Source organism: Phalacrocorax carbo, chromosome 22 (assembly GCF_963921805.1).
Source record: "Phalacrocorax carbo chromosome 22, bPhaCar2.1, whole genome shotgun sequence".
NCBI lineage: Eukaryota > Metazoa > Chordata > Aves > Suliformes > Phalacrocoracidae > Phalacrocorax > Phalacrocorax carbo.
Genome location: NC_087534.1, coordinates 4,072,211 through 4,096,980, shown reverse-complemented (window position 1 = coordinate 4,096,980; position 24,770 = coordinate 4,072,211). Strand labels below are relative to the sequence as shown.

At 53.9% G+C, this 24,770-nt stretch overlaps 1 protein-coding gene across 8 annotated transcripts in view; it reads right to left on the bottom strand.

Moving 5' to 3' along the window:
* Nucleotides 1–4,166: 4,166 nt before the first annotated feature.
* The window catches only part of LDLRAP1 (low density lipoprotein receptor adaptor protein 1), a 41,299-nt gene continuing 20,695 nt past the window's right edge, over nt 4,167–24,770 (bottom strand). For 3 of the 8 annotated variants that reach the window (XM_064471697.1, XM_064471698.1, XM_064471699.1), the window contains 9 exons: nt 19,516–19,658; nt 17,783–17,895; nt 14,906–15,020; nt 11,980–12,052; nt 11,451–11,534; nt 9,957–10,087; nt 8,293–8,327; nt 7,644–7,716; nt 4,167–6,254 (listed from right to left, as the gene is read on the bottom strand). In XM_064471697.1, coding sequence (XP_064327767.1) covers nt 6,126–6,254; nt 7,644–7,716; nt 8,293–8,327; nt 9,957–10,087; nt 11,451–11,534; nt 11,980–12,052; nt 14,906–15,020; nt 17,783–17,895; nt 19,516–19,611 — 849 coding nt within the window. In that variant the 5' untranslated portion in view covers nt 19,612–19,658 and the 3' untranslated portion in view covers nt 4,167–6,125. Of the gene's footprint in view, nt 6,255–7,643; nt 7,717–8,292; nt 8,328–9,956; nt 10,088–11,450; nt 11,535–11,979; nt 12,053–14,905; nt 15,021–17,782; nt 17,896–19,515; nt 19,659–22,315; nt 22,468–24,770 lie in introns of those variants that run through there. The other 5 variants (XM_064471692.1, XM_064471693.1, XM_064471694.1 and 2 more) reach the window with 5 other exon arrangements.

Here is a 24,770-nt window from a genome sequence, read left to right as displayed (position 1 = left end):
TTAAAGCCAAGCTTTTAAAATCCATATTTTTTCCCACCTCACTTATCTTTCCCAAGCTGCAAGTAGCAGCTGGGCAAGTGATAAATCGCAGGAGTCAGCAGGGATTTCAGAGCCAAACTTGACTGGGTGGATGTTTCACAACCTGCCTCTCCTGATATTTTCTTTTGCAGGGTGAGGAGCGACCCCGCGGCCCTGATGTGGGAGCAGTGACGTTGGTGATAATCATGCCTGGCTCCTGGAAGGAAGAGCAAAGAGGAGGGTTGGAAGGTGGCACAGTCCCTGCCTGCGAGCACAGCCGGCACCGCTTTCCCCGGCGCTCCCACGCTGGGTTTGCTGGCACGACCCGGCTCCTGCAACTCCCGACAGCTTCCAGAGAGCCCCCCCGACCGCGCCGCGGGGAATAAGGAACGAGCGCTCAATTGCAGAGAGACATATCTGCTCACAGCGGAGGCCAACAGCTTTCCGACGGGTTAATGCCCCGGGAGAAGCTCCACACTGCCAAAGGTGAGTGGCGCCAGCTGGGTGCTGGGCAGGATGGAGAGCCCTGGGCTCCGAGGCGCCTGGCTGCAGGCCAGCGCCGGCTGATGGCGGCGCGTGGCCCCGATAGACGAGTGCTAATCCGCTTTCTGGGCAGAGCAGAGGGTCCCTTTGGCTCTGCTGGCCAAGGGAGCCGCCTCGCTGGGAGCTGCTGCAGAGTTGGGAGCGAGAAGCAATCGCTGCTGACGAAGATCAGAGCCCCAGCGGAGATGGGACTAAGTGCGTGTCCAGCGTGAGAGGCTGGTGGCAGTAAATTAACCAACACTTGGCCAGCGATTACCTTCTACCTGCACATGCGCTGCACAACTGCCTCCAATCTTCCTGCAATTCCTACATCTGCTTTCTGGAGGCAGCTCTCTGGCCAAATTTCTACTCCCATCTCAGAAGACTTCCTCTTCTTGCAGCTTTTAATGACTTGACATCCCTTCTTTTTGTAAAGCCAATATTTCTCCTCTGAGCTAAGAACCAGCTGGAGATGTTTGCTTTTAGCAGGGAAGAAAAATAACAACTAAGCCCCAGCAACCCACAACACTCTTTCCCATTATCCTTCCCCTGGGCATTAGAGGAGAGGTGCTAAATAAATGAAGTAATGCAATATTAAAACTCCCTCTGTCATAAGCAGTATCCACTCGCTCCTGATAAATTGCTCGCAGTGAGATGCCAGCCTGCTGCTAAGAGGACTTCCAAGCCGAGGGCTGGCAGCAGAGGCTCCACTCGCTCGGTTCTCATTTGCACTGGGTAATTTCATCAGCTTCTGGCCCTGCCGCCGCTGGTGTCGGCTCCCGGGTCCCCTCCATGCTGCGGACGGGGAAAGCTTCTGGGTCCTCCTAAGCCCACGTTGCATCTTGCTCGGCTCCAGGTGTCCGACGGGGCTTGTGCTGCCTCCGCAGGAGCCGCTCTGGGAGATTTTATTTTGCAACAGAGCAGGGGCGCAACACGGGCACCATCAACCCCAAGTTACCAGCGACTTGGTGAATCAAGGCGCCAGGTTTCAGGAAAGTTGGACCAGGCAGTCAGCAGGATTTCCTCTGAAGTGGGCATAAAAAAAGTTAACTTTTTGACAAGTTTATGGGTTTTTGGCACTGAAATTATAGCTTTTTTTTCTGAAGGAGGTATTTTCACACAGAAGGGATTTGGCAAGAATAACCCTGCACCCCTCGTTGTTCGTGCGGACCAAGGGTGGCTGCATTGGCATGCGGCTCCGCAGCTCCCTGCGATGGAAACTATGACGAAAGCCATTTGCTAATGCTGCATCACTGCTCTGGTCTCCTGCTGCAATATCGTCTCCTGCCATTAAGTGCTGCAAACCCTGGAAGAAGTTCAAAAGCAGAGGCAGAGACACACTTGCAAAATACCCTTTCAGTGCCGTTTGCTGACCCACGGCGAGCTCCTCCTGAGCCAGCCCCTGCCCTGGGTCCCAGCAAGGCGGGCGGCGAGGCTTTCAGCAGCCACTGCCTTTGCCCAGTGTTTTTTCTAGTTCACCTCCTTTTGGCTGTGACAGGGATGAATCTCATCGGGGTCTGGCAGTTTCCTGTTGCCGTTGCAGATAGCCGTCACACGATGCTGACACGTAAGGGCGGAGAGCAGAGCATGACCACCACCTCTCGCCGTTCCCACCCCAGTCCCCCTCTACCCTGAGCCAAAACGCATTTGTGCTTCTCCACGAGATTGGTATTTCTTCTTGCTTCAGAGCACAGAAAGCCTCGCAGAGCAGCCCACAGCTGCCGGCACCCTGGGGCTAGCTATAAAAAGCATAATACAGCATTCAGGTGTTCAGATGAAATGTTGCTCTCTTTATTTGTACTTTAAAAAAGAATGATCTGGGTAACGACAGCCCTACAGCTCTCGCTCAGGCTTGGCATGAATTTACAAACTCTCTCAGTGCTCCAAGGAGAGAGGAAAGAGTTTCAGAGCTCAGTACCTGCTGCGCTCACACCATCGTCCTTAACAGCTCAGCGCTTCCCTGAGTCAGCTGGTTTGTAACCTCGGAGCTGGATTTGGCCTCGACTCACGTAACACAACTGACCATCGCTGGAGAGCTCACACTGAATAGAGAAGAAACAGCATTGCTTGATAAACATCTACATGTAAACCCAGCCTGTAACTTGGCAGCAACAGGCTGGGTTTGTTGTTTCAGTTTTGGGGGGTGCGTTTAATGAGTTTAATGAGTTACAGCACCAGCAGTAAAAGAAATTAGCTCTGAACTACATGGTTTGCACTAGCTGCAGGTTTTGTTTCTTTAGCAGGTGCTTTGGGGAAGGAGATTGAAGACAGGCTCTGAGCTAGCTTCCTCGCCCACGCTGGCTACCGTCCGTAGGATGGATGGAGTTGTTATGTCCTACATACACCCCGTGCCAACGCAGGGTGACAGACCAGAATTTCACAGCACAGCCACAGCTTCTGCTGCTGCGGCTGCTCAAAGGGAGGAAAACAGGCAACAAAGTCGCTCCACGCCACCCTGGGGAAACAGGGGCCTGGGGTGAGCAGAGCTGAGCCCCCCAGGTCACGGTAGATGCCGCAGCACCCCGAGCAGGCAGCTGCTCTCTCGTCCCACAGCTGCCTCTCACCACGGTGAGGCCCTTCCTCCCTCCCTCCCTCCCAAGCACACAGCCATCTGGGGTGACGGAAATGGATGCTGAAAGTTTCTTAACCAGCACTTAAAAATGATCACATCAAAACTGAAAGATCAATTTGTTCCTCGGCACCACCATCAGTTATGCATGAAGGTGCAGACTGCCGGTGCTCAAGTACTCGTAATCTGGGGCATCCCCTCACGCTGGAACAGGCAATTTAAACAGAAAAATGAACCTCTGTTGAATTTGTTTTAGCCTAACACCGCAGGAAAAGAGGCATCTCTGCAAAGTCCCTTTGTTCTGCCCGCAGCCCAGCTCTGATACCCCAAAGGGAGCAAGTGGCAGGTTACATGTCTGTCAGCATCCCCAAAGGCATTTCTCCCCGTGCTTCCCAGCCGAGCGTTAGCAGCGTGGTAGCTGGTAGCTGTGGGAGCCCGGCTGCTCCAAGCTTGCAGCCAGCAAAGGCAGCAATTGCAGGGGGAGGCCGAGCACACAGGGCAGTGCCGGGCTCTCTGAGCTGTTTCTATTTAAAAGGCAGCTGTACAAATTAAACTCCCCCCAAGGGAGAAGTACTTTGCACAGCAGCTCAGAAACTCTATCAATTAAAAGACTTTGGGTTTTGATGTTACCAGCACCACATTTACCTGCAGATGAGACCAAAGCACCGACTTCCCTCTCCCATCCTCTGTCACACCCTTACCTGGAGGCCGATCCGGCGATGCAGGGGCTCAGGTAGGGATGGATTTACCAAGCACGCTGCAACAGTCACCTCCCAGCCGGCTGCCTGGCCGTTGCGCATCCCTCTGTGCATCCCACATGGCCACGTCCAGCCCTGTAAGCGCTTCCTGGAGGCAGCGCCACGGACTGGTGTCTAACTGCAGCCGTTTTCCCACTTGGATGGCCCCGGAAAGTCTTCTAATGGGCACAAACTTCCTGTGGATGTTTCCAATTGCTTGCTGTGCATCAGGGGAGACAGAGGACTCAACCAGTCAGAAATACAAAGCCTTCTACACATTAAAGGACCACGGTAAAAACAAAGTCACCCAGCACAGACACTCCAAAAAATGGTAGAACTTTTATTTTCCTCAGTACAGACATCCTTTACAGCAGAAGGTTTTCTTAAAAAACTATATACATACATATATAGTATTGTGCATTTCGGTATATGCTCCTAGAGTCTCTAGAAAAGGAGAAAGAGAAATAAATCCTCATGGTCCATTCCTGCAGCCCAAGCTCTTTCCTAGGAACATCACCACTCCCCGGGGTGCGGGACAAGGCGCTTGCTACAACCACTTCTGCGCAGTTTTGGCGTTGCTTATGCAATAGGTTCATGCCTCTACCGTGTGCCTCTGTAGCACTGACAAACTTTGAATAATTCCTTCAATCGCGAGACTGATGCTACACATAAGATCAAATAAGTCATGGGCACAGTAGTTTCAAGACGTAAAATTGCCTTAAACACAATTTTGCAGGATAAACAGAGCACACATTTTATTAAGAGACATGATGAGTCAGCTTCGCAAGTCCTTGATACCTTATCACAACAACACTTAGGGAAAAAAATCAAATCTAAGTTAGAGTCACTCAGCTGCTTCCTAATAAATTCTTAGAGCTGACAAAGAGGTTTTTCTTTTTTTTTTTCCTGCAAGCAGTTTTAAGAGAGTTATAAAGAGCTATCTGGGGAATGAATTAGTGTTTCAAAACCAAGTTACAAATCTATAAAACAGATTAGTATACTTCACATAAGGCCACAAACACTGCAAACTGTCAGTGTGACTATTTAGGGTCATTAAACTTAATCTTTTAATTAGCATAAGCTTTATACCTCCATTACTTATTTTCAATTCCAGGAGCAGATGAAGACAGCTTCCCAAGCCTCACGGGAGACCGGCTGTCGGGGGGAAGGGGATCGGAGTACCACTGGAAGGGGCACCTCTTGCTAATTGAACATCCAGGTATCGGTCTTGCCTAATCCAATTCCATTTGAGTCTATTGAGTGAGCAACAACCAAACGGTTTTGAGACAGTAAAAAGGCATGCACAGCCAAATCCACTTAGCAGAGCTAAGAACATAGATCTATTGTGCTACTGGGTTCACCCAACCTGCAACTTTCAACACGCTTTAGCAAAACAAATTGTTACTCCCTGGTGGTTTTCCTTTTAAAGCCAACAGTTCAACGGAGCCTTAGGATTTTGAGTCACATCAGAAACTGTGTGTGTGAGTAGTCAGTTTTGAAACAGACCTGCAGCATTGCCAGGTTGGGGTTTTTTTGGGTAAATAGCTTCTGAAGAGAAGTTACAGGCACTGCTTACCTTGACAATTAGGACCATTGCTTTCAGTTCAAGTTTTAAAGTGCAAAACTTCATAGAGTCTTTGGGTAAAAAAGTGTCAATTCCCATACGAAGCTGGCGAAGAAACAGCCAGAACTCGTAGGGGTGATTGACGACTGTGAGAGTATCACAGACATTCGCAACAAAAGCAAGATCTCTGCTACCTCTTTGATTTTAACACTGTTAGCAGCTGCTGCAGATCTCCTCCCCTCCGCCTAGGCAGGTGATGTGTTGTTCACAAAACAGTGGATTAGTAACAGTTGTGCTTGCAATTGCATTTGCGTCTGCAGACCTTTGTCTAGGGAAGTATATACAGAGAGACTTTGGTGTTGCATAGTCTTTTTCAGAGAGGAACAGGCACTGCTGAAGGTTCTTCCATGGTATATTGCCACCTAATACTGTAGATGCTCTACACACCTTCTGATAATATATGTAAACTGTAATGGCTACGAATAAATACGTCGAGGAGCATCTCGTGGTGTAGATAAAAGCAAGGTACAAAAATCTGCATTAGATTTCTAAAGCTTTGGTCTAAACTGTGCTGTAACGTCAGCTGACTTGGTGAAGAGCCCTCAGAAGAGTCCCTCGCGTACAGCACCCGGAACAGCGTGAGTCAGTCCATAGACTTTTAGTGGTTATTCTCTCGTCAGCTGTTAGATGCATCCGACCTCAAAACATGAACAGATCATCTTTCTCGCCTGTGTTGGAATCTATTTTGTTCCAGTCTACAGGCGAGAGCGTTTCTGCGCTCTGGATGTCTTGAGCCGTCAGTCCCGTGTCGAGGACGTGAGGGTTTGTTCTCGACTGAGCCAGTCTGAGAGGGGAGAAAAACAGAAAGAACACAAATCTGTGCAGTTTATAGCCAGGATGCTTGATGCATCCGTAATGCCGAACCCTAGCTGCAGTTCCACATTTCAAAATCCTCCAACGGAATGAAATAATTCAGTAAGGGGGGAGCTGGCACACAACATTTGCCGCGCTCTCAAGTTCGCTGCAGCTTTGCTGCTGGTTTATCCTAGCACTTCCCCTACAGACATCCAGGGAATTTGCAGTCTGGACATCCCGTGTATTAATGGTCTGGCAGAACGGTGCCATTTCCCTCTCCTGAGCTATTGCTGGCAGGTGCATCGTTAGCTGGGATCTTATCTCAGCGTGAAGGCTCCACTGACCAAAGGAGCAGCCTCATTGCAATGACTCAATTTTCATGGTGGTGTGTCTGGACACGCAGCCGGTGCTGTAGCTCGCTGCCTGCCGCACTGCCTGGCCCAAGCATTTAACTCTTTGGGTTAAAACACAGCAGGACTCGGATGATGTTTAATAGCCCACAGGATCAGCTTTAATCTCAGCCCATCCTAGATGTTTCATAAAACCTGACAAGCCCCAGTTTGTTGTTGTGTTATTAAATACCTCTGTGAAAATGAAACACTGCAGCATCAATTCTCCCAGGGCCAAAAGGTTAACTCAGATATTTGGTGTTTCAGCCAGGGGAGGCATGGTGTTAAATAAGCCTTAGATGACACTAGCCATATGCGCTTTTTTTAATAAAACCCAAAAGTGACCAGCGGTGATGTAGCAGCAGAATGCTTTCAGGAGCATCTGCCTCGGTGGATGAGCAGTCCAAATACTGAGTCACCAGAAGGCCAAGGGTGATGTGACAGCTCAGCATCCAGCAATGCAAAACAAAAGACCGCAACCAACAACATCTGCTTAATTAAGTAGGGCAAGGAACAGAGGTGAGGAAAATAGACGACATTAAGACATAAATTCAAGCAGCCCCTTTATCGAACACAACTTGGGACAGGGCTACTGTGGAGGTGAAAGCTGTAAATCAGTCCTGAGAGCCAAACAAGGCACGAAGGTCTGTTTCCTTAGGGCTGAGTGTGCAGTTTTTGTGCTGCCGCAAAGCCCGGTGGAGGCGAGCAGCTCTCGGGGAGGCGATGGTGTTGGGCTCAACCCTGCTACTGCCCGATTCCCTCTTTCAGCATCTCTGAGCAGGACGAAGAGTCCTGCCAGCTCTCTGCTGCCATTAGCATCTGCACCCAAGGCAGCTCTTTGCCCAAACTGGGGCCTTCGCAGCTCACGGTGCTCGGAAGGCAGCCAGGTGGCTTCATGCACTGATCTGGAGGATGGGACCCATAAACACTAAAGCATCCCCATCACCCCGCAGGGTCCTGCCTGCATGAGGACAGACAGGAAAACTCACCTGAAAGAAAACGGCTTTGTTAAACATTGCTGGATTGCTCGGTGTGCACATGCACGGAAGCTCTTGGTTTGGACTGGAAAGCGAACTAAGCCACGTGAAGCTATGGCCACAAACTGAATGTGCTCAGGTGCACGAATTCAAAACTGGTGCATCAGAGCTGCCCTGATGCAACTGCGCTGCAACAGGGACCGGCGGGGCAGGGAGGCTGCCCTCACCAGTTGCTGTTTGTTCGGGGACAGATGAGAACCAGGTCCCAGGGTTAGTCCAGACCTCACAGAGGGGTGAGGAAGGGTGAAACCCCCACGCCAGAAGCTGGGACCAGCATCGCCGCACCTAGCACCAGGGCTGGAAACCGGCAGCCTCAAACCACCCTGACAAGCAGGAGCGGACACACCAACTGCTTGGGGAATTAAATTCCCTATCACATAGAGCCTCTCTCCGTCCTTAAAAGGTTGTCAAAATATTTGGCTTATCAGCCAGCCTCAAAGCCTATCTTTCAATTAACAGCTGAGGCACTGATGGGGCAGCTGCCTAGGTCAGATCACGGCGGCTGATTAGATTAGAAGCATTATTAAAAGCCAGTCACCAGTCAAGTCTCCCGGGCTGGTCCCGGGTGGTGTGAACTTGTAAAGCGAGTTATTAGAATTACCTTGAAAATGCTTCGTCGAGACCATCATCCATTTCCTTTGTTAAAGAGAGAAAAAGAGAAAGAAGTAGTGGCTAAGAGAACGCACAAATTGTATTTAGAGATCTAGCTCTGTGCTTGAGCACAGCAGACAAAAAAAAAAATAATATATATATATAGGCTTCCGAGTGCCTAAAGCAACACTCCTCTCAGCACTCTGCCTCCTTGGGCAGGTTTTACCTCACTCTCTGCACAATCCCCAGGGTAAGAGGTGTAACTCTGGGTGGTCCCAGCTTCCTCAGAGTAGATCCCAGGGCTTGGGTCAGGGATGCCATGCTCCCCTTGCAGCCTAGGGACGGGGCAGGGGCTTGGCCCTTTTTCACTATCTCCAAACCAGGCTAATTCTGCCCCATTGCCTGCACAGGCTGGATCTGGCCCATCAGCTGGACCACATCCCCCTCTGGGGTTAACCACAGCCCTCGGCTCTTCCAGCTCCTGCCACAAGATGCACATGCTGCGAGTTCCTGCTGAGAGGGGAGACCCCGACAGAGCGCAGCAAGATGCTCCTCAGGGCTCTTCTGGATCAGGAACCCAGAAAGCAACTCTGCACCAGCACGGGGGAGACCTGTGCTGGATCCTTTATCACTGGTCTCCCAGGGTTAAGGTTTCCCAGGGAAAGCATTCGAGTTGCTTGGGGGAGAAAGGTTTCCCATGCAGGAAGATGGACTCTGCGCAAGGGCTTTGCTATGGACAGACTCGACTATTCCCAAAACCTTGTGATGTACTTGCAGGCTTAATGTAATATGTAAAGTATGAAAACTCTGCAAGAAGAGAGGGATCGGAGACCGTTGATAAGCCTCCAGGATTTGATATGACTTAGAGTTGATCTTCAGGTTTAACCTGAAAAGCCTCAGGCTCAGACCCAGCAGACTCAAGAAGCAGGCTCCAGGCAAAGACCCTTATCATTCAATTCTCCAAAATTTAGCAGACAGCATGTTTCCAGTGAGGGCATGTGGTGGGGATGAGGTTCAAGGTCAAGTGGGGCTTCAAAGACCAGCCCCAGCCCAGTGGGTGATGGAGCACTTGGGCATGGAGGAGGCTGCCCTGGGGACGCACACCTGGAGACACGTGGCTTGGGTCGTTATTTTTCTATTAGTGGCCCATGAAACAATTAAGCCGGATACTGAGGACATTTTAGAGAAGCCATTCATGTGCACACAAGCCAGATACAGATGCAAACAGGGATGAGGGAAAAATAAGAGTAATAACAAACATAAATATAACCTGGTTGTAGTGAATGGTAAACAAAAGCCATCAACATAACGATTTTTTCCCCTGAGCAGTTAGGTGGTCTCTCAATTAAGTGACAAACCACTGAGAAATGCTGCTCGAGAATAAGTAAGATTCAATTATCTGACAGCGGCGTTTCTCAGAGCGCCTCACAATCTCATCCATTTATTTACAGAGCCTAAAAAGGGCAGTAGGTACTCGAACACTAATTGATCATTTTGAGTACGACACTGAAACCCAGCTCACTTGGGCATCTCCGAAACCCTGCCCGAACGGCTCAGCCACTGCAGAGCTGCAAGAAAAAGCCCCGTGACGGCAGCTGAAGCACACAAAATGCAGGTGGCATCGCCCCCCGCCCCGGCTCGGCACACGCCGCGGTACCCCGGGCACACACTTACCCACACCACGTTGTTATTTACAGAGGAGCTGGGCCCAAACACGCTGTTATCTAAGTGTGGGGAGTTTGTGCTGCTGGTCAGGGGCGATTTGGCAGGATCTTCGAAATCCAGCAAGTTCCCCGTGGCTGCTGCTGTGAACAGAGCACAGAGGGAATGAGGCAGGGGAGGGGAAAACAGAGAAGACATGAAACCAAGCCTTTTTGCAGCAACTGCTTCCCCTCAAGAGGAGAATCTAAGGGTTGCATCCAATTCCTTCAGGATGGCCCTGAATTCTAGCATGCAGGAGCTGCTTTCACCCCAACAGGGGCTATGGTTTCAGCCTGAATAATTTGTGATGCTCAGATCAAGACCCCCTCGACAGGGACGCAGGGGAGGACGGGCCGGCTCATCCTTCCAGCAGCCATCAGCAGAAGCTCCCGGGTACCTGCTTACGTTCAGGGTGAGCCAGGATCAGCCCCGGGGCAAAGCTGAGACATCTCAACCCCAGGGCTTCATAGCCCAGGGCAGGAAGAGACCCCCGGCAACATCCTCAGCTCAGCCCACGGCATCGATTTCAGCATCTTACAAAGATGCATCACTATTTTATAGGGCCGAGAGCAAATCCTGCACTGGGTGAAGAGCAGTTTGTAGCTTGGGGGCTGCTGGTACATCGCAGGCTGGGTTGTTTGAGGGAAGCCTCAGACCCTCCCCGTCACCCTGCAGCAAGGGTGATGCAGATGTGTCCCAGCTGCGGAACATCGCCCAGGCAGACACCAGAGCCTGTTCTTACACCTGTGTCAGCCCTAAGCCTCACTTATGCTGATGTGCCACTGTTTGTGCAGATTCCTCCAGTCCTGGGCCTTCACATGAAGAAATGAGATGTGCCAGCCTGGAAGAAAGCCCAGTTTAATGCTGTTTTCCTCTGTGCCAAATCCTCTTATCTCCGTTGCCAGCATGGAAGAGAGATTAGCCTTTTGTCCCACTTCTCCCTGGCTACACGTCTTGCGTTTCAGAGGCAGCAGAGGACCACGGCCAGGCACTGAATTATGAGGAGCTTTACTATTTAATTGTTTTATTTTCAAGCACTTCTCCTTCCTTAGGGGAGCTGGAGGCAGAGTAGCACCTGGATGTCCATCTCCCTCAGCTGGTGTGACGGCACATGTTTCCGGTCCAAGACAAACCCAAAATCAAACTTGGGATGTGGGGTCCACGCTAAGCTCATATGGATATTATGGTCAATTTGCCTGGGGCAGAAGTAAACGGATTTGGGGTGGCAGCAGCTGTGTACGAGGGGCTGCATGAGATATTTAATGGGGAGATGGAAGGACCTGGCAGGTGGCCACTGTGTCCCAAGCGCTCTGCCAGTGGCAGTATCTCTGCTACAACAAAAGCGTTTGCCCCCCGGTGGTCTTCAAAGCCCTCCCAGGAGCCTGCCCCGTTCGGGTAAAACCCCGCAGACCTCAGGCTGTTCCCCATCCCCGAGACCAAAGCAAAGCTCTGCTGTTGGTGACTTACATGCATCGGGGTGGGCAGGGGCTTCCGAGCTGGGGCTGCTCGTCCCTTCTCCTTCCAAGATGGACCTTTCCCGCTTCTCCTTTTCTGCAAAAGAAGCAGACCCCGTCACTGCCTGCAGAGCACTTCCCCACAAGCTTTTAGAGAGGAGGGATAAGGGGGACAGCTAGGACGGGCCACTGGGTCTCCTCTGCCCACACCGGCCCAGGCTCTGGGTCCGTTTTATAGTCTCATGGAAGGTGAAAGCAAAAATCCTGGCAGCAGCAGGGCTCTGAGGTACCACAGACAAGCACCAGGCCCTTCACACCCTGCCTGCAAGAAAGGAGAGCAGCCAAAATTTGGCTGGATTTATAAGGATGTTGAGAGAAACTTGGAAGATGCCTTAAATTGCACCAGAGATTGGACCAACCTTAATAGCAGCCTGGAAATTTGGAAGGCAAGGGGAAAAGGCACTTGGAAACTGGAAAAAACCCAAAGTCATCCCTTGAACTTTCATGTGAAGAGTAAGAAGACGTGAAAAAAAACCACTCACCTTCCTTAGCCGCTTGCCAGAACTCAAATGCGATTTTGAAAGCCTGGGCTACGGTGAGCGTGACCGCTTGCGCCTGGAAAGACAGCAGCGAGGCAGCACGTTAATCGATGGGTCCTCATGTAGATTTAAATCATTTGGAGGTTTTGCTTTGCAGATTCACATTAACCTGGATCCAACCAGTCCTCCGCTGTGCGCGCTCCCCGCCTGGCTGGGGAGGGGTAATCAAATATTGATGGAAGCAGAGACTTGCTCTGTGTAGCTTCTGGGAGACACGTCTTTAGGTGTAATGGGAAGATGGAGGAGGCAGGAACATGGTGGTCACAGCCATCGTGCTGACGGATAGGGAGAGAAGAGCTGCTCCTGACCGTGGGGCTCGTGCAGCTCTTCCTGCACCCCACACCTAAGCATGATCTAAACAAGCGTGAGCGCTGCACGGCCCTGGGCTCATCCTTGCAGCTCCCTGAGGGATGTGGCACCCCGCTCCAGGGCTGGGCTGCGCTGCACCCGCCGCAGAGGATCACCCACCAGAACAAGCAACATCTCAAAGGGAATCGGCACCGGGCCCGAGCCCCAGCCCACGCCAGCGCTGGGGAGGGATGCGCAGAGCTGCGGTCCGTCCCGCCCCGGCACCGCACACGACCACATGCACAAGGACGCTCCGAGACCAGCAGGGTAAAACACCATGAATGTGCAGCTCTCTCCAACGGGGAGCAACCTTATAGGCAGGACAAGAGAGGCCCCAAGCTCACCCTCTGGCTCCCCCGAGCTAAGCTGGCGTCTTGCTGACTTAGACCAACAGTGTGGGTTTGTTTTGCAACAGTCGGGGCTGCAGCAGGAGCAGGGACACCTTCCCTTCAGTCCCTCCATTCCTCCCCAAGCCAAGAGCTTCAGCAGCATTAAAAACCCCACCACCTTAAATAGCCGGAGTTGCTGGAGGTGTATAAATAGTGACATAAATGCCAGTTTCATTAGGAGAAAGCAGAGCTCACGAGCAGTTTAAGTGCAAGGATATAACGAGTAACACTCTGCAAGGCTGGAGCGCTGCAGGAGCCTTCAGGCGTGAGTTTGTTTTATGAAGTTGCAAACTAAACAAACCCAGATCCGGGTCCGTAACCCGCAGCCCCAGAGGATGGAGATGTGGGGGGAGCGTGAACAGAGCACAGGCATCCCCCGAAAGCCAGGCGCTGCTGCGCGGGAGGGGCGAGGACACCCAGCGAACCTATCGGTGCCAATTAAGCCTCGCAAAACAGGGGAGCTCATCTGAATGTTGGAGCTATTTACATCTTTGATGGAAGTGCAAACACTTTATGGCAAAAACTTAAATATGGTAATTAAGTATGAAACTCCTCACAGCTGTTTACAATTTAAGCTGTCACATCTGAATCAAGTTTAATAGACCCAGCTACCGTTGAGAATTACCCATGAACTAAAAATACAGACTAATTATATGCCCGTGACTGGTAGCTGTGCGTACATTCAGGGACCCTGCCTCGGGGCAGGGACAGTCCCTGGTCTGGGAACAGGGTGTCACCTTGCCGGCATGACGTTCATGCGTTTTAAAGACAAGGAAAAAGAGAAAATATTTCTGGTATTTGCCACAAAAGGCCTTGGAGAACTTTATTTGGAACTGATGTACCACTAAGATAATTCTTTTAGCACTGGAGAGATTTAAATTTTAATTTGCAGAGCGAGGCTTATCTTCGCCATGCAAGGATGGGAGCGCATGCCGCAGAAAGGAGAGACAACTTGTAGCTTCCATTATTCTCTCCCCAGAAGGAAAAAAAAAAAAAGCCAAAAAGAGTCGGGAGAAGCACAGAATATTAACAGAGCTACGGTGGCCACGCTCCGGGCACAGGGATGCTCGTAAGGACCCAGGAATCACCACGCCAGGATGCACCGGGTGGGAATGGCTCTTGGGAGGTTTGTTTCCCTACACATTTGGGAGACCCCGTTCTCTGCTCAGGCCCCGCAACAGGCACCAGGGGAAGGATTTCTGGCAGCAGAGGGATCCGACCTGCCCTTCCTCTCCACTAAAGCCCCTTCCTGCCGCAGGGAAGGGGCTCAGCCCCAGCACTGGCTCCGCTGGAGAGAGCCCCATGGCTCTCCTTGCCCCATTTGCAGCCGGTGCCCAGTGACCCACTTCTGTCCCTCGCCAGTTCATCAGTGCTGGGTCCCTGCCCATCCTGATGCACTGAATCAGCAGGGAAAAAAATCCCACAAGTGGGTTCAAAGCAAGAGCTAGAGACTGTTTTCTATACACGGGTCTCTGGTCCAAGCCCCGTCCTCGGCACACAGCGGGGTTTCCTGCGCTGCTCCTGCAGGAAGGACATGGCCCCATCTACAAAGACGCCGCTAAAAATTGGACAAGGAGCTTCAACAGCAACAAATGGAAGGAAGCCAGGGCAGCGAGCCCAGAACCGCTGTAAATGCCTCCAGTGAAGCCGCCCCTGGGTACCCTGGTAGAAGCCTCCTCAGAGACCACCCCGCCTGCCAAAGCCCCTCCGCACACCGGGCTTAGACTGGAGCTGGCAGCCCAGAGAAGTGGATGCTGGGCAGGGAAGAGTCCCAGCAGCCAGGACCGCAGCGTGGCAGGGGGGTTTCTGGTGCCAGTGCAGGGCCAGGCCCCCTCACCCCTGCCCCAGACCTTGGGGCAGAAGGGGTTTTACCTGCCAAGACAATGGGCTAAGCCTAGCCCAGAGTTACACCCGCTCGAGAGCAACAGTCAGGCACCGGGCAGCATTGCCAGGATTAACTGCCTGTGGGCAGGTGGTAACGGCAGCAGGAGGCTGGGTGCTCTCCTGCGGCTGTTTGCTGGGGCAGGGCCCCCCCTCGCTCTAACTAGGGGCAGAGCTGTTATCTCACTGGTGCAGCCCCTCTCTGCTTCCTCCTCCTCCAGCCACATCCCCATTTCTTCCTCTGGACTGACCATTTTCCGTTTGGTACAGAGGAAGGCATGGCACTCCAGGTTCTCATTGAGCTGGTTCTGGGCAATGTAGGCAAACACTTTATCGTGGATCTTGTCTGCCGTGCAGTAGGATATCCTGAAAGACAGAACGAAATGTCTTGTCCGGGGCACTGTGTGCAAGGGAGATCAAGCAACCCCTCCTCTGACCTGCCAGCAAGCGCCTACACCAGGGCTTCCAGCTCCGGGGCCAAGCAGGGAAGGCAGAGGGAGCATGGGAGCATTACCAGGCTTTGATGCAACTCCTTCCCAAAGCAGAGGAGTTGATGCCACTGGCTCAAGTCTAAGAGAAGCACAGAGCAACTCCTGCAGCCACGGCGTGAACTCCTGCATCACACGCAGGAGGGGCAGGAGAGAAGAGAAAACGTTTCACCTTCTGGGAAAGGACAGGTTAGAGAAGGCAAAGACTCTGCAGTGTGCCAGCCTGGGACTAAGCCTGACAAATGCTCTGCCTTCAGAAGACAGACTCCAGAAGATTTTCCTTGGAGGATAAGCTTGCAAGGAGAGAGAAGGACTTGTTCTCAGCCTACAATTTAATCTTGAGGCTCAAACCGGGGAAAGAAATTGATGCACGGGTGCCCAAGAAAAGCTCTTGGAAAGGCTGAAATTCAGGCTGAGATCTGCGGTAGCAGATGTACGGGATGCTCCAAGACCCCTGAGCACATGGGGAAGGAAGGCTCAGCCAGCCCAGTGGAGCATCCCCAGGATGGCTGTATCTCTCCCAGCCCCCAGGCAGGGCAGGGCTGACTCAGAAATGCTGAACAAGTCTCTGAAAGAGCAACAGGCCGACCTGTTTGAGGAGGTCAGGCTGTGGCAGAGGGCTCAGCTCCCCTCTGCAGGGCAGCAGGTCCCTCAGCATCAGCCACCCCTGCCTCCCACGGGTCCATCTGCACCAGGAGCTGCAGGACGGAGCGTCTCACCTGAAGCCAGCGAGCACAGGCTGGAGCAGCCCAGGAGGTTTAGTGCAAGGCAGCAGGCACTAGCAGTGAGCAAAGCCTCTTCCCTGGGCACGTGACAGATCAAACAGGTGTTAAGAGAAAGCCCGAGAAAAAAGTAGGACACTGCAGTAAAAGTTATCCCATAGTCCCACGATGCCCATTTAGCTCCTGCTCTCGCTGCCCCCGAGAGTTTGCAGGGAGGGGACTGGAAGATCCCAGTTCCCAGCAGATGCTGGGACTTAAAAAGCCACATTCAAAATTTATTTACACTGCATTAGTTTCTTGTTGCATGTGAGGATGCCTCTGCTCAATGGCCTGAATTTTGTCTTCCAAAGCTGAGCCGTGCTCTGGATTGAAGAGGCACTTGGAAGTTCACTCCTCCCTCCCATTTGTTCCCAAAGTGGAGTGGCCTCTCTTTTAATAATCGTGACGAAGCCACAGAAGGTCATCTGCACCGGCACGTGGCCCTTCCAGCAACCCCCAGCGCCCAGCTCCATATGCGATGGCCATTAATTTCCAGGGGAAGGATAACTCACACCTGCCTCTGAAGCGAGCCAGTTTTACAAGGCCTCTGGCAGCGGCACATCCAGTGACAGCGGCTGCGTTTTAGCCACGGCCACCCCGTCCTGCCCCAGCATGATCCAGGGCAAGAGCTCAGAGCCAGCATCATCCCGGTGAATAGAAAAGTTGAAGAGAAGAGAGTAGAGGTGTTAGAGGAAAGCCATGGGACTGCCACCGGTGGAGCATGCTCGCAGGGTGGGGAGATGACCCCCCTCCATGCACGCAGACCCCAGCTTTTGCCATGACCCCCCACTCCCGCAGCACCAGCATCTCTGGGAAGCAGCACCAGTCCCCACATCAACAGCCTATTTAGGATGCGCTGAGTTCAGTCAACCGAGTCGAGGGGATGCTCGTACACGAACACCGAGCAGGAGGAACAGCTTTATCGATGGCTGCTAGAGCATCTGGGGAGAATTTAAGGCAGCATCTAAAACCCCGGCCTCACAGCTCTGCCTGCTTTTACACCAGCGCAGTGATACTGATTTTGGCACGGCCGCTTTGCCCAGCTCTGCTCTTTAGCAGCGGGTTTCTCTCCTGGGAAGGGAGGGGGTCTCAGCACCGGTGGCTGTATGCGACTGCTTAGTTTGAACTGGAGAAAAGCAAGCGGGTTAGTAGTCTGGTTAGAGAGAGTGCCCCAACCCAGTGCTCCCCCTCCCGCATTGAGCAAAGGGGGACAGAGCAGCAGGTGAAGGACAGCAGCAGAGTGTGGGGGATGTAGAGGGAGAAGGGATGGAGAAGATGGAAAAGGCCAGGTCCAAGCTTGCCTCTGCTTGCCAAGAGCTCTGCTTTGCCAGGCCCACGCCTGCCTCCAGCCTCTTTGGTTGGAAGAAATACTTGCCAAAGCCCAAGGAGCAGATAGGGGATAACCCATCCTCGCCCTCCCCACAGAGGCACTGGGTCTCAACAGCTATCCCAGCTGTGCTTTGTCAGAGCTATTTAAACGTTTCAGAGGCGCAGAGCAGCCAGCGAGGGGAGGGCAGCCCTGGCTCCAGCGCTTGCATCCTCACCCGCTCAGAGATGCTCTGACCATCCTCCATATTTGCCTCTTGCCATCACCGCAGATGCTTTGGCATTTCTATTGCCAAAATCAGGCAGTAGAGCGGCATGGAGCGCTTGGCGGTGGATCTGCAGCCTACACACACACCTCCAGGCTCGTCACGCCTTTCCTTATCCCCAGCAGGGTGCTTACTGCACCAGATGTAAATTTACCTTAAATTCAGCAACCACCCTCCTTCCCCCACCTTTGCCTTCCATCAAGACATGATGGCCGGCGAGGCATCAGCTCAGCCTGGGTGGAGACCGGAGCAGACGAGGAGCCTTGGGGCACCCACCCGTAACCCACCTGTATATGGAGACGTTCTCGATCAGCTCATTCGTTCTACTGTCGTTCAACACGATCCCTCTGGGTGAGACTTTCAGAGTCACTTTCTGCAGTTTCTTTCCACTTGCTTTCGCCTTTAGAAGGAAAAGAGGTAGGGGAGAGTTACAGACTTTTAACACTGATACATCCAAAGGCACGTGAGCAGAGACTCCGGATACGCACCACCTAACTGGCATATTAACAGCACTTGTTAGTGTTAGAGACTAAATTTACTACCAGGTGTGATAAGGCACTTATTAAAACTTTTCCTTCCCTGAAGCAGTGAATTTTGCTGGTGTTAACGAGACAAGGACACACAGCATCCACCCCACGCTGTGCAGAGGTACTTCCAGCCCAGCACCTCCATAAGGATTTCCCCGCCGCCATCAGCACAAAGCAGCAGCTGCTCTGGCCGAGCTGTGCGAGCGCTTGGTGAAACCCCCAGAGAGTTCTGTCTTTAGCACCAGCTCTGGGGCGTAGGGGGACACCAGCACGAGCGAGGGAGAACGACGGTCCTGCAGGATGTGGGCTCCCAAGCAGCCGGCTTCAAGCTGCGCTGCCAAACCCCACTTGAATGGCAAAGCGTCCCCCCACAACAAGGTCAGGACACCGCCTTAAAAAGTAACTAGACTTCTAAGGAGCACTTCTATTTACTAGTCTCATGCTTTCAGCCTTCAGGTTACATTCAGCTCGCTGCCCAGCTTCTCTCCCTCAGAAAAAACCCAAAAAACATAAAACCCAAAACAAAACACCAACCCCAAGCCCCCCCAGCTAGCTGCAGACCTCGATCCTCAGTCCTGCTCCCTGGAGACCTCACTTGAGCTGCATCCAGACCGGCCGGCGGTCAGTCCTGCCCCTCCGAGGCTGGCCTTACAGCCCTGGGGCTTTTATTTAAAGGCTCCATTCTCGGTCGATCAGAGCAGACATGAAGGGCTCTGCCAGCAGCTCCCATTTCGTGCAGTCGCTCCCCTCCCGTCCAGCTCAGCACATGCCAGGAAAGGATCCGTCATTGCCCAGCGCAGTTCGTCACCCCATTGAGTTTTATGATGGTTAACTGTACAATTGGGTCTTTGCCTCATTCAGTTTTATAAGGGTCTAAAGAAGCATTAATTTTTACTTGGAGCCTGGTGAGCAGGAGCTCCAGGAAAGTTTGGTGCTAGAGGATGGCTGAAATTTGGTCCCTCTTGCATCAGAGGTTACATCAGGACAGTGGCTGTATTGGCTGGGAATCAGAGCAAGCTGCCCTGCTCCCTTCTCCTCTTAACCCTTCAAATCCCTGGAAGGAAAACCCAGAACCACATGCCAGCTCTTGGTCACTCGCTGGCTGCACTCAGAATGCTGCCCTTGCCTTACAAGGGGAGAGGTGACCCTGGGGAAGGCTGATTTCACCAGGTCAGAGGCTTCTTCCACACCCAGGGTCACCCAAAGCTTATCAAGGAGAGCCAGAGCTCAGACATATAACACCAGCTCTCCACAGCCTCCCCTGTATCCACGCACTGGGGCCAGTGCCAAGGGCCTGCCAGTCCCACTGCCTGCATTTCTACCTACACCGCCGGACACCTGCTCACCCCTGGAAGGGCTGGACCTGCGATCCTGACACCCCCCAGCGCACAGACAGACAGCACAGCCTCCAGACCGGCGGCTTGTTAAATTCCCTGGTGACAGGCTTGTTTGAGCAGCCAGAGACAGGGCTCTGCTCCAGCACCGACACTCACGGTAGCAACGATCCTTTTGACGGCAGCTGCGGAGAGCTCCTCTCCCTTGGGCTGCTCCACCAGCGTCATGCCCATGTACTTGAGGCTGAAGAGCATCCCTTCCAGCAGCGTCTCACGGGTATCTGTCCAGTTCTCTGGGAGCTCTGGAGAGGCAACAAAGAGGCAATTAGGTTCCCAAATGCACGAGGGTACCTGTCAAGCCCCGAGGGAGGGTTTAGGTACTGCCTGGGCCCAAGCGGCTGGGAGCTCCCGGTGCTGCCACAGCTCTCGTGAGCGCTGGGGGAAGGAGACAGAGCAGAGACAAGAACAAGCCCCCAAAATTTTTTCCACAAAACACAACAAATGGTAACGACCCTTTAAGATCTATAAGTTGCCATCCTCAGTTTAATTTTGAGTGCCCAGGTCCACACCATAACCAAGGGGATCCTGAGCATCAGCCCCAGCCAAGTGCAGGGGAGGGCTCGGTGCTGCCCAACACACAGCAGCGACCTTACCCTGTGCTAACCATCGCCCACAGAAGCTAAGATGGGATTTGCCGCTAGCTAAGCCCACGCAGAGCTGCAGGGATTCAGGTGATGTGCTGTGACTTGCTAAATCCATCACCAAGAGCCCTGAGGAGCCCATCACGCAGGTGAAGCTTCACCAGGGAGAGGTCCCTGCTCTCCCCTGAGATCACCAAGGAGGCCACCAGCCTCTTCCTTACGTGTCGAGGGGTGGGAAGGAAGGTCCTAAATATAGGGATAGGTTTAAGACCAAACTGAAAGTCAGGTGGTTATTTCTAAGCCTGAAATTGCACCACAGGATCTAACCTCCAGGCACGGAGCTGGCAACCCAGGACCTGCTGCTCTCATGTTTAAGGACAGTCTTGTTTTCAGCAGGGGGCAATAAACCACAGCCCTCCTGAGGTGTCCATGGCCCTGGGGAGCAATGCGGCTCCCAGAGAGGAATCTCTGCTTGCTGCAGACAAAACATGTCCCTGAAGGCTTTGCTGCCCTGTATTCAGCCTCCTTCGGCTGCCTCCAAAGCAGCAGGGCCAAACTGCAGCTCCCTGCAAACCTGCAGCGCCGGGAGGGCAGGGCTGCAGGGACGTGGGGGGAACGAGACTCAGCCTCCTGGTGAAGGTGAGATGGGAGATAAGCCACAAACCCCGGCACCACTCCCAGTGCCGGGTGTGGGTGCCGAGCGGTGAACCACCTGGCTAAGGTCGAAGTGACGGAAGCTGGCTGGGAGCGGTCCCCTGGGGAAAAAAAAAGAGTTTGCAGGAGGGCAGGGGCTCTGCGCTCGACACACGGCAGCGGGTCCCAACCCTGAAGAGGGAGAGGAAAAACCAAGGACAGGCGGGATGTTGCATTTACCTTGCATCACAGCTAGAAACAGAGGGTGCCAGCCAAAAGCCTAGAGCTCTCAAAAGCCTCGGGTGCTGCCGCTGCCCTCCCCCTCCGAGGCCAAAGCCGGGCGAGCACGCTGGGCTGGAGGGCAGTTTGCACACAACGGATGGGCCGCTGCCTGCCTCACGCTCCCTGCCTCGCAAGCCAGGCACGGCACATGCCCCCAGGTCCCGTACCCCATGCAGAGCAGCCCGGGGCCTCACTGAGGATGGGGACCCCATGAGCACCCCACCCTGCCTGGGATGATGCCAGCTGCAGCGAGGCCCCAGGCACCCAGCTCGTGCTGGCCTGGGACGGAAACAGGGGTGGTTTAAGTACAGCCACTGAAGTGCTTTCATAAAGGAAGGAGCACTGGAGGCAGCAGAGACAGAGACACGCTCCTTCGTGCATCCTGTTCTGCCCTGTTCGCCACCACCTCACCCAACCTCCCGTTAATGCAAATGACTGCACCCAGGCCTAGGGTGTGCCCGTCCCGTGGGGCGACGGCGATGCCCCCCACCCAGCGAAGGGCACAGGGGTGCTTTGCAAGGTCACCCCGCAGCAGGCTCAGGGCGAGCCCGAGGGCTGCCACATCTCCAGGGGCCTCTCTCCAGGCACGTCCCGCGAGGCCACGCTGGGGCAGCACCCCACGCCTGCCACGCAGCCCCCCAAGCCCAGGGGCTGCCCTCCAGCCAGCTGCCCCTTCGCACCCTGCACCTGTTGGCCCTTAATCCTAGAGCAAAAAGGTGTAACGACGCCGGGTCAATCCCATCAAATTAGTAGAATCAAGAAGTCTGATCTCGTTTGAGGGCAGCGAGGGGTGCAGGCAGGGCAAGGCACCCTCCCGCCGCCCACCGCGATGCTCGGGCTCCGTGGCAGGGCTGGGGTCAGCCGGGTCCCCCTTCCCTGACCGCAGCAGGGGGATGCCTGGCAGGGGCCGAGCGGCCACTTGCCCGGGGGCCATCGATTGCATGACGGAGCCAGCAGTGGGCTGAGGCCAGCGACTGCCCGGCGGGCTCCTCGGTCCCTTGGCCTGGGCTGGGCGACGGGGACAGCCCCCCACCCACCCCACTGCTGCACGGGGGGAAAGGGTGCAGGGGGTGCAAAGGGGGGGGAAGCAAAGTACGGGGCAAAAAGAGGGCTAAAAGGAGGGGTGAAAAAGAGGGTGCGAGAGGAGTAAAGCAGAAAGGGGGTACAGGGGGGCATAGAAAAAAGAGGGGGGAAGCAGGGCAGGGTTAAACCTGGTTAAAAGGGGGTGCAGGAGGGAGAAAAGGGAAGGTCAAAGAGGGAGAAAAGTGGCTGCAGGGGGGTGAGAAGCGGGATAAAGTCGGGAGGGAAGACGGGGGGGTGCAGGACAAGGGGGTGCAGGGGGGTAGGGGCGAGCGGGGAGAGGCGCTGCCGGGGCCGGGGGGAAGCGGGGCGCCTGGTCTCACTCTTGTGTCGGCCGCCGGCCCAGGAGGGTTTGTGGACGCTGGGGCTCCGCAGCAAGGCTCGACCCGCCGACTTCAGCGCGTCCATCCCGCCGCCGCCCCCCGCCCGCTCCCGCTCCCGCTCCCGGCCCCGCCGCAAACTTTCCTGCGGCGCCAGCGCTGACGGCGTCCGGGGGCGGGGCCCGCATGCAAATGAGGCGCCGTGACATCACCTCAACCACGCCCCCAGACCACGCCCCCGCCTTGGTTGGGTGGGGGGGTTCCCGCTGAGATTGAGGGGGGGAGGGGATGTGCCCGGAGCTGCGCCGGAGCCCCGAGGAGGGACAGGCGCCCCCAGGGACCCGCGGGGATCCCGCGGCTCGGCGGAGGCCTGGGGGTCCTCAGAAAGCTGCCGGTCCCCCTGAGGGGACCCCGAGGTCCCCAGAGCCCCCCTACAAACATCTGTGCGGGGCGCAGCAAACACCAGCTCCACGGGGGTCCCACCTTTCCCACGGGGGTCCCACCCAGATTCAGGGCAGGAAACCTTTCGAGGGCTCCAGGCCAGCACAACCCGCACGGCCCCGTTTCCGCACGCCAAAACGGTTGCGTTTGCCCCGAGAGGTGTTTGGTTGCCCCCGTCCTGGGCTGAGAGAATGTGATGATATTTTAATAGCGTGTCTGATAAAGGCTAGCCTGAGCACGTGCTGCCCCTCCGTGTCACCGCGGCCGCCAGCGGGCTTTTAACTCGGCCTGAACATAATTGTATGGAAGATTAAGGCCCTCAAAGGCTTTCCAAAATTAAAGGGATAATAACAAGGAGGTTAAACCCCATATTTAGGATTTGTAGAATAATGCCTTACAAAGCCTATTATTCACAGAACCATTTGTGTAATTGAAAATCCCTTTTTAGTTAAGTTTTAACATTCCCCTCTCATGTTTGTAGCTGGGAACCAACGCGCGGGGGTCACCAAGCCGAACCACTGGTGGCCGGTTCCCCTCCGCAGGACACGAGTGGGTGGTGGAAAGGTTAGGCAGAATCTCTCTTCCAAAAAGCCCAGCCTAATATAGGCCGGTGCCACTGGTATGTCTCCGTTTAGTGCCTGGTCTGAACCTGAGCACGCAGGGGGAGAGCTGGGCCGGTGACCGAAACTTGAAAGAAGAAACTTCCCCCGAGGGCTCAGCACGTGCGAGTAGCTCTCTAAAGGGCAGCAGCACGCAAATACCAAAAAACCTGAAAAATCACTGTGTCGGGAACAAATTTAAGCATATACCGATATCCATCTCTGCGCAGCAACTCACTCAAGTATCTGCACTTACTTTAAGCACGTGTTCAGACCTAACTGAAGTCCGGGGATTTAAGCACACGCTCAGATGTTTCACTAAGTCCTTGATGAAGATCAGCTCCCACCCAGCAGCCTGCATTTCACTGGAGGGCTTCCCGCCTGCCAATATCTGATGAGTTAAGGCAGACACCTTGGCAATTAATTAATTGATAAACTAGCCTGAGAAAGCCACTCGGCAGGTATTGGACACATCTGTGATTTATTTTCCTATTTCCATATTTTGCACCACCGCTGGCTAAATATATCACACCATGCTCCGCTTCACTCGGGCAGCGGCTTCTGCACTCGTGTGCCGCTCTGCCGCTTCCTTCCCATCATTTCCTCCGCGGCAATTTCACAGGGCAGTTACTGGCCATGATCCCAACGGGAAAAGATCCGCAGCGTTCCTTGCTGCTGCGATCCTCCCTTGCTACGGCCACTCCTGCTCTGACCTTTGTAGCTCCTTTCTGGGCGCACGAGGTGCGTTCCTGTTCCTCTGGTTGTTATTGCAAAGGGCGTGAGACCCGGCTGCAGCGCTGCCTTCCCCTGCTGAGTTTTCCCGCTGAATCCCAGCACCGGTGTCGACGTTCGCCCCTCGCTTTGCTGACTGCGCTGTCTCGGGTGGGTGTTGCTGCATGGGAGCAGCAGAATGTATTTCTTCAAGTGTCACCATTCAAGTTGGAGAATGAAGGACGTGACAGCAGCCTGAGAGAGAGGAGTTGTCAAATCAAGGTCCTGAACATGGCTGTACCATCCAAGCCAGCCTCCCTGAAAGTTAGAAGTTTTATATATCCCTGAAATGGTAAAAAATGACTAGTGGTGACACTAGTCATGCCCCAGGAAGGCAGAGCATCAGGCAGCTCAGAACTGCAGCTCTGCACCCATCCACCTGGTACCGCGCTGGGCAGCCCAGGCTTTCCTGCCAGTGAGAGAAACCCATGCTCAGATGGGTCCCTGTGGGCCAGGCAAGCGAAGTCAAATCTATTTTTTTATGTCTGAGCACAGCACAGCAGTGATTTTTTTGGAAACCTTGCTGTCTCACTAGCTGCGAGCACCCCGTGGCTGACCTCCCCAGCCCCACCGTGCTCAGCAGATCACCAGCCATCCGTCTCCCCGTTAATTGTTGTCTCTCCTGACGAGCTGCCAGCTCTTTCCAC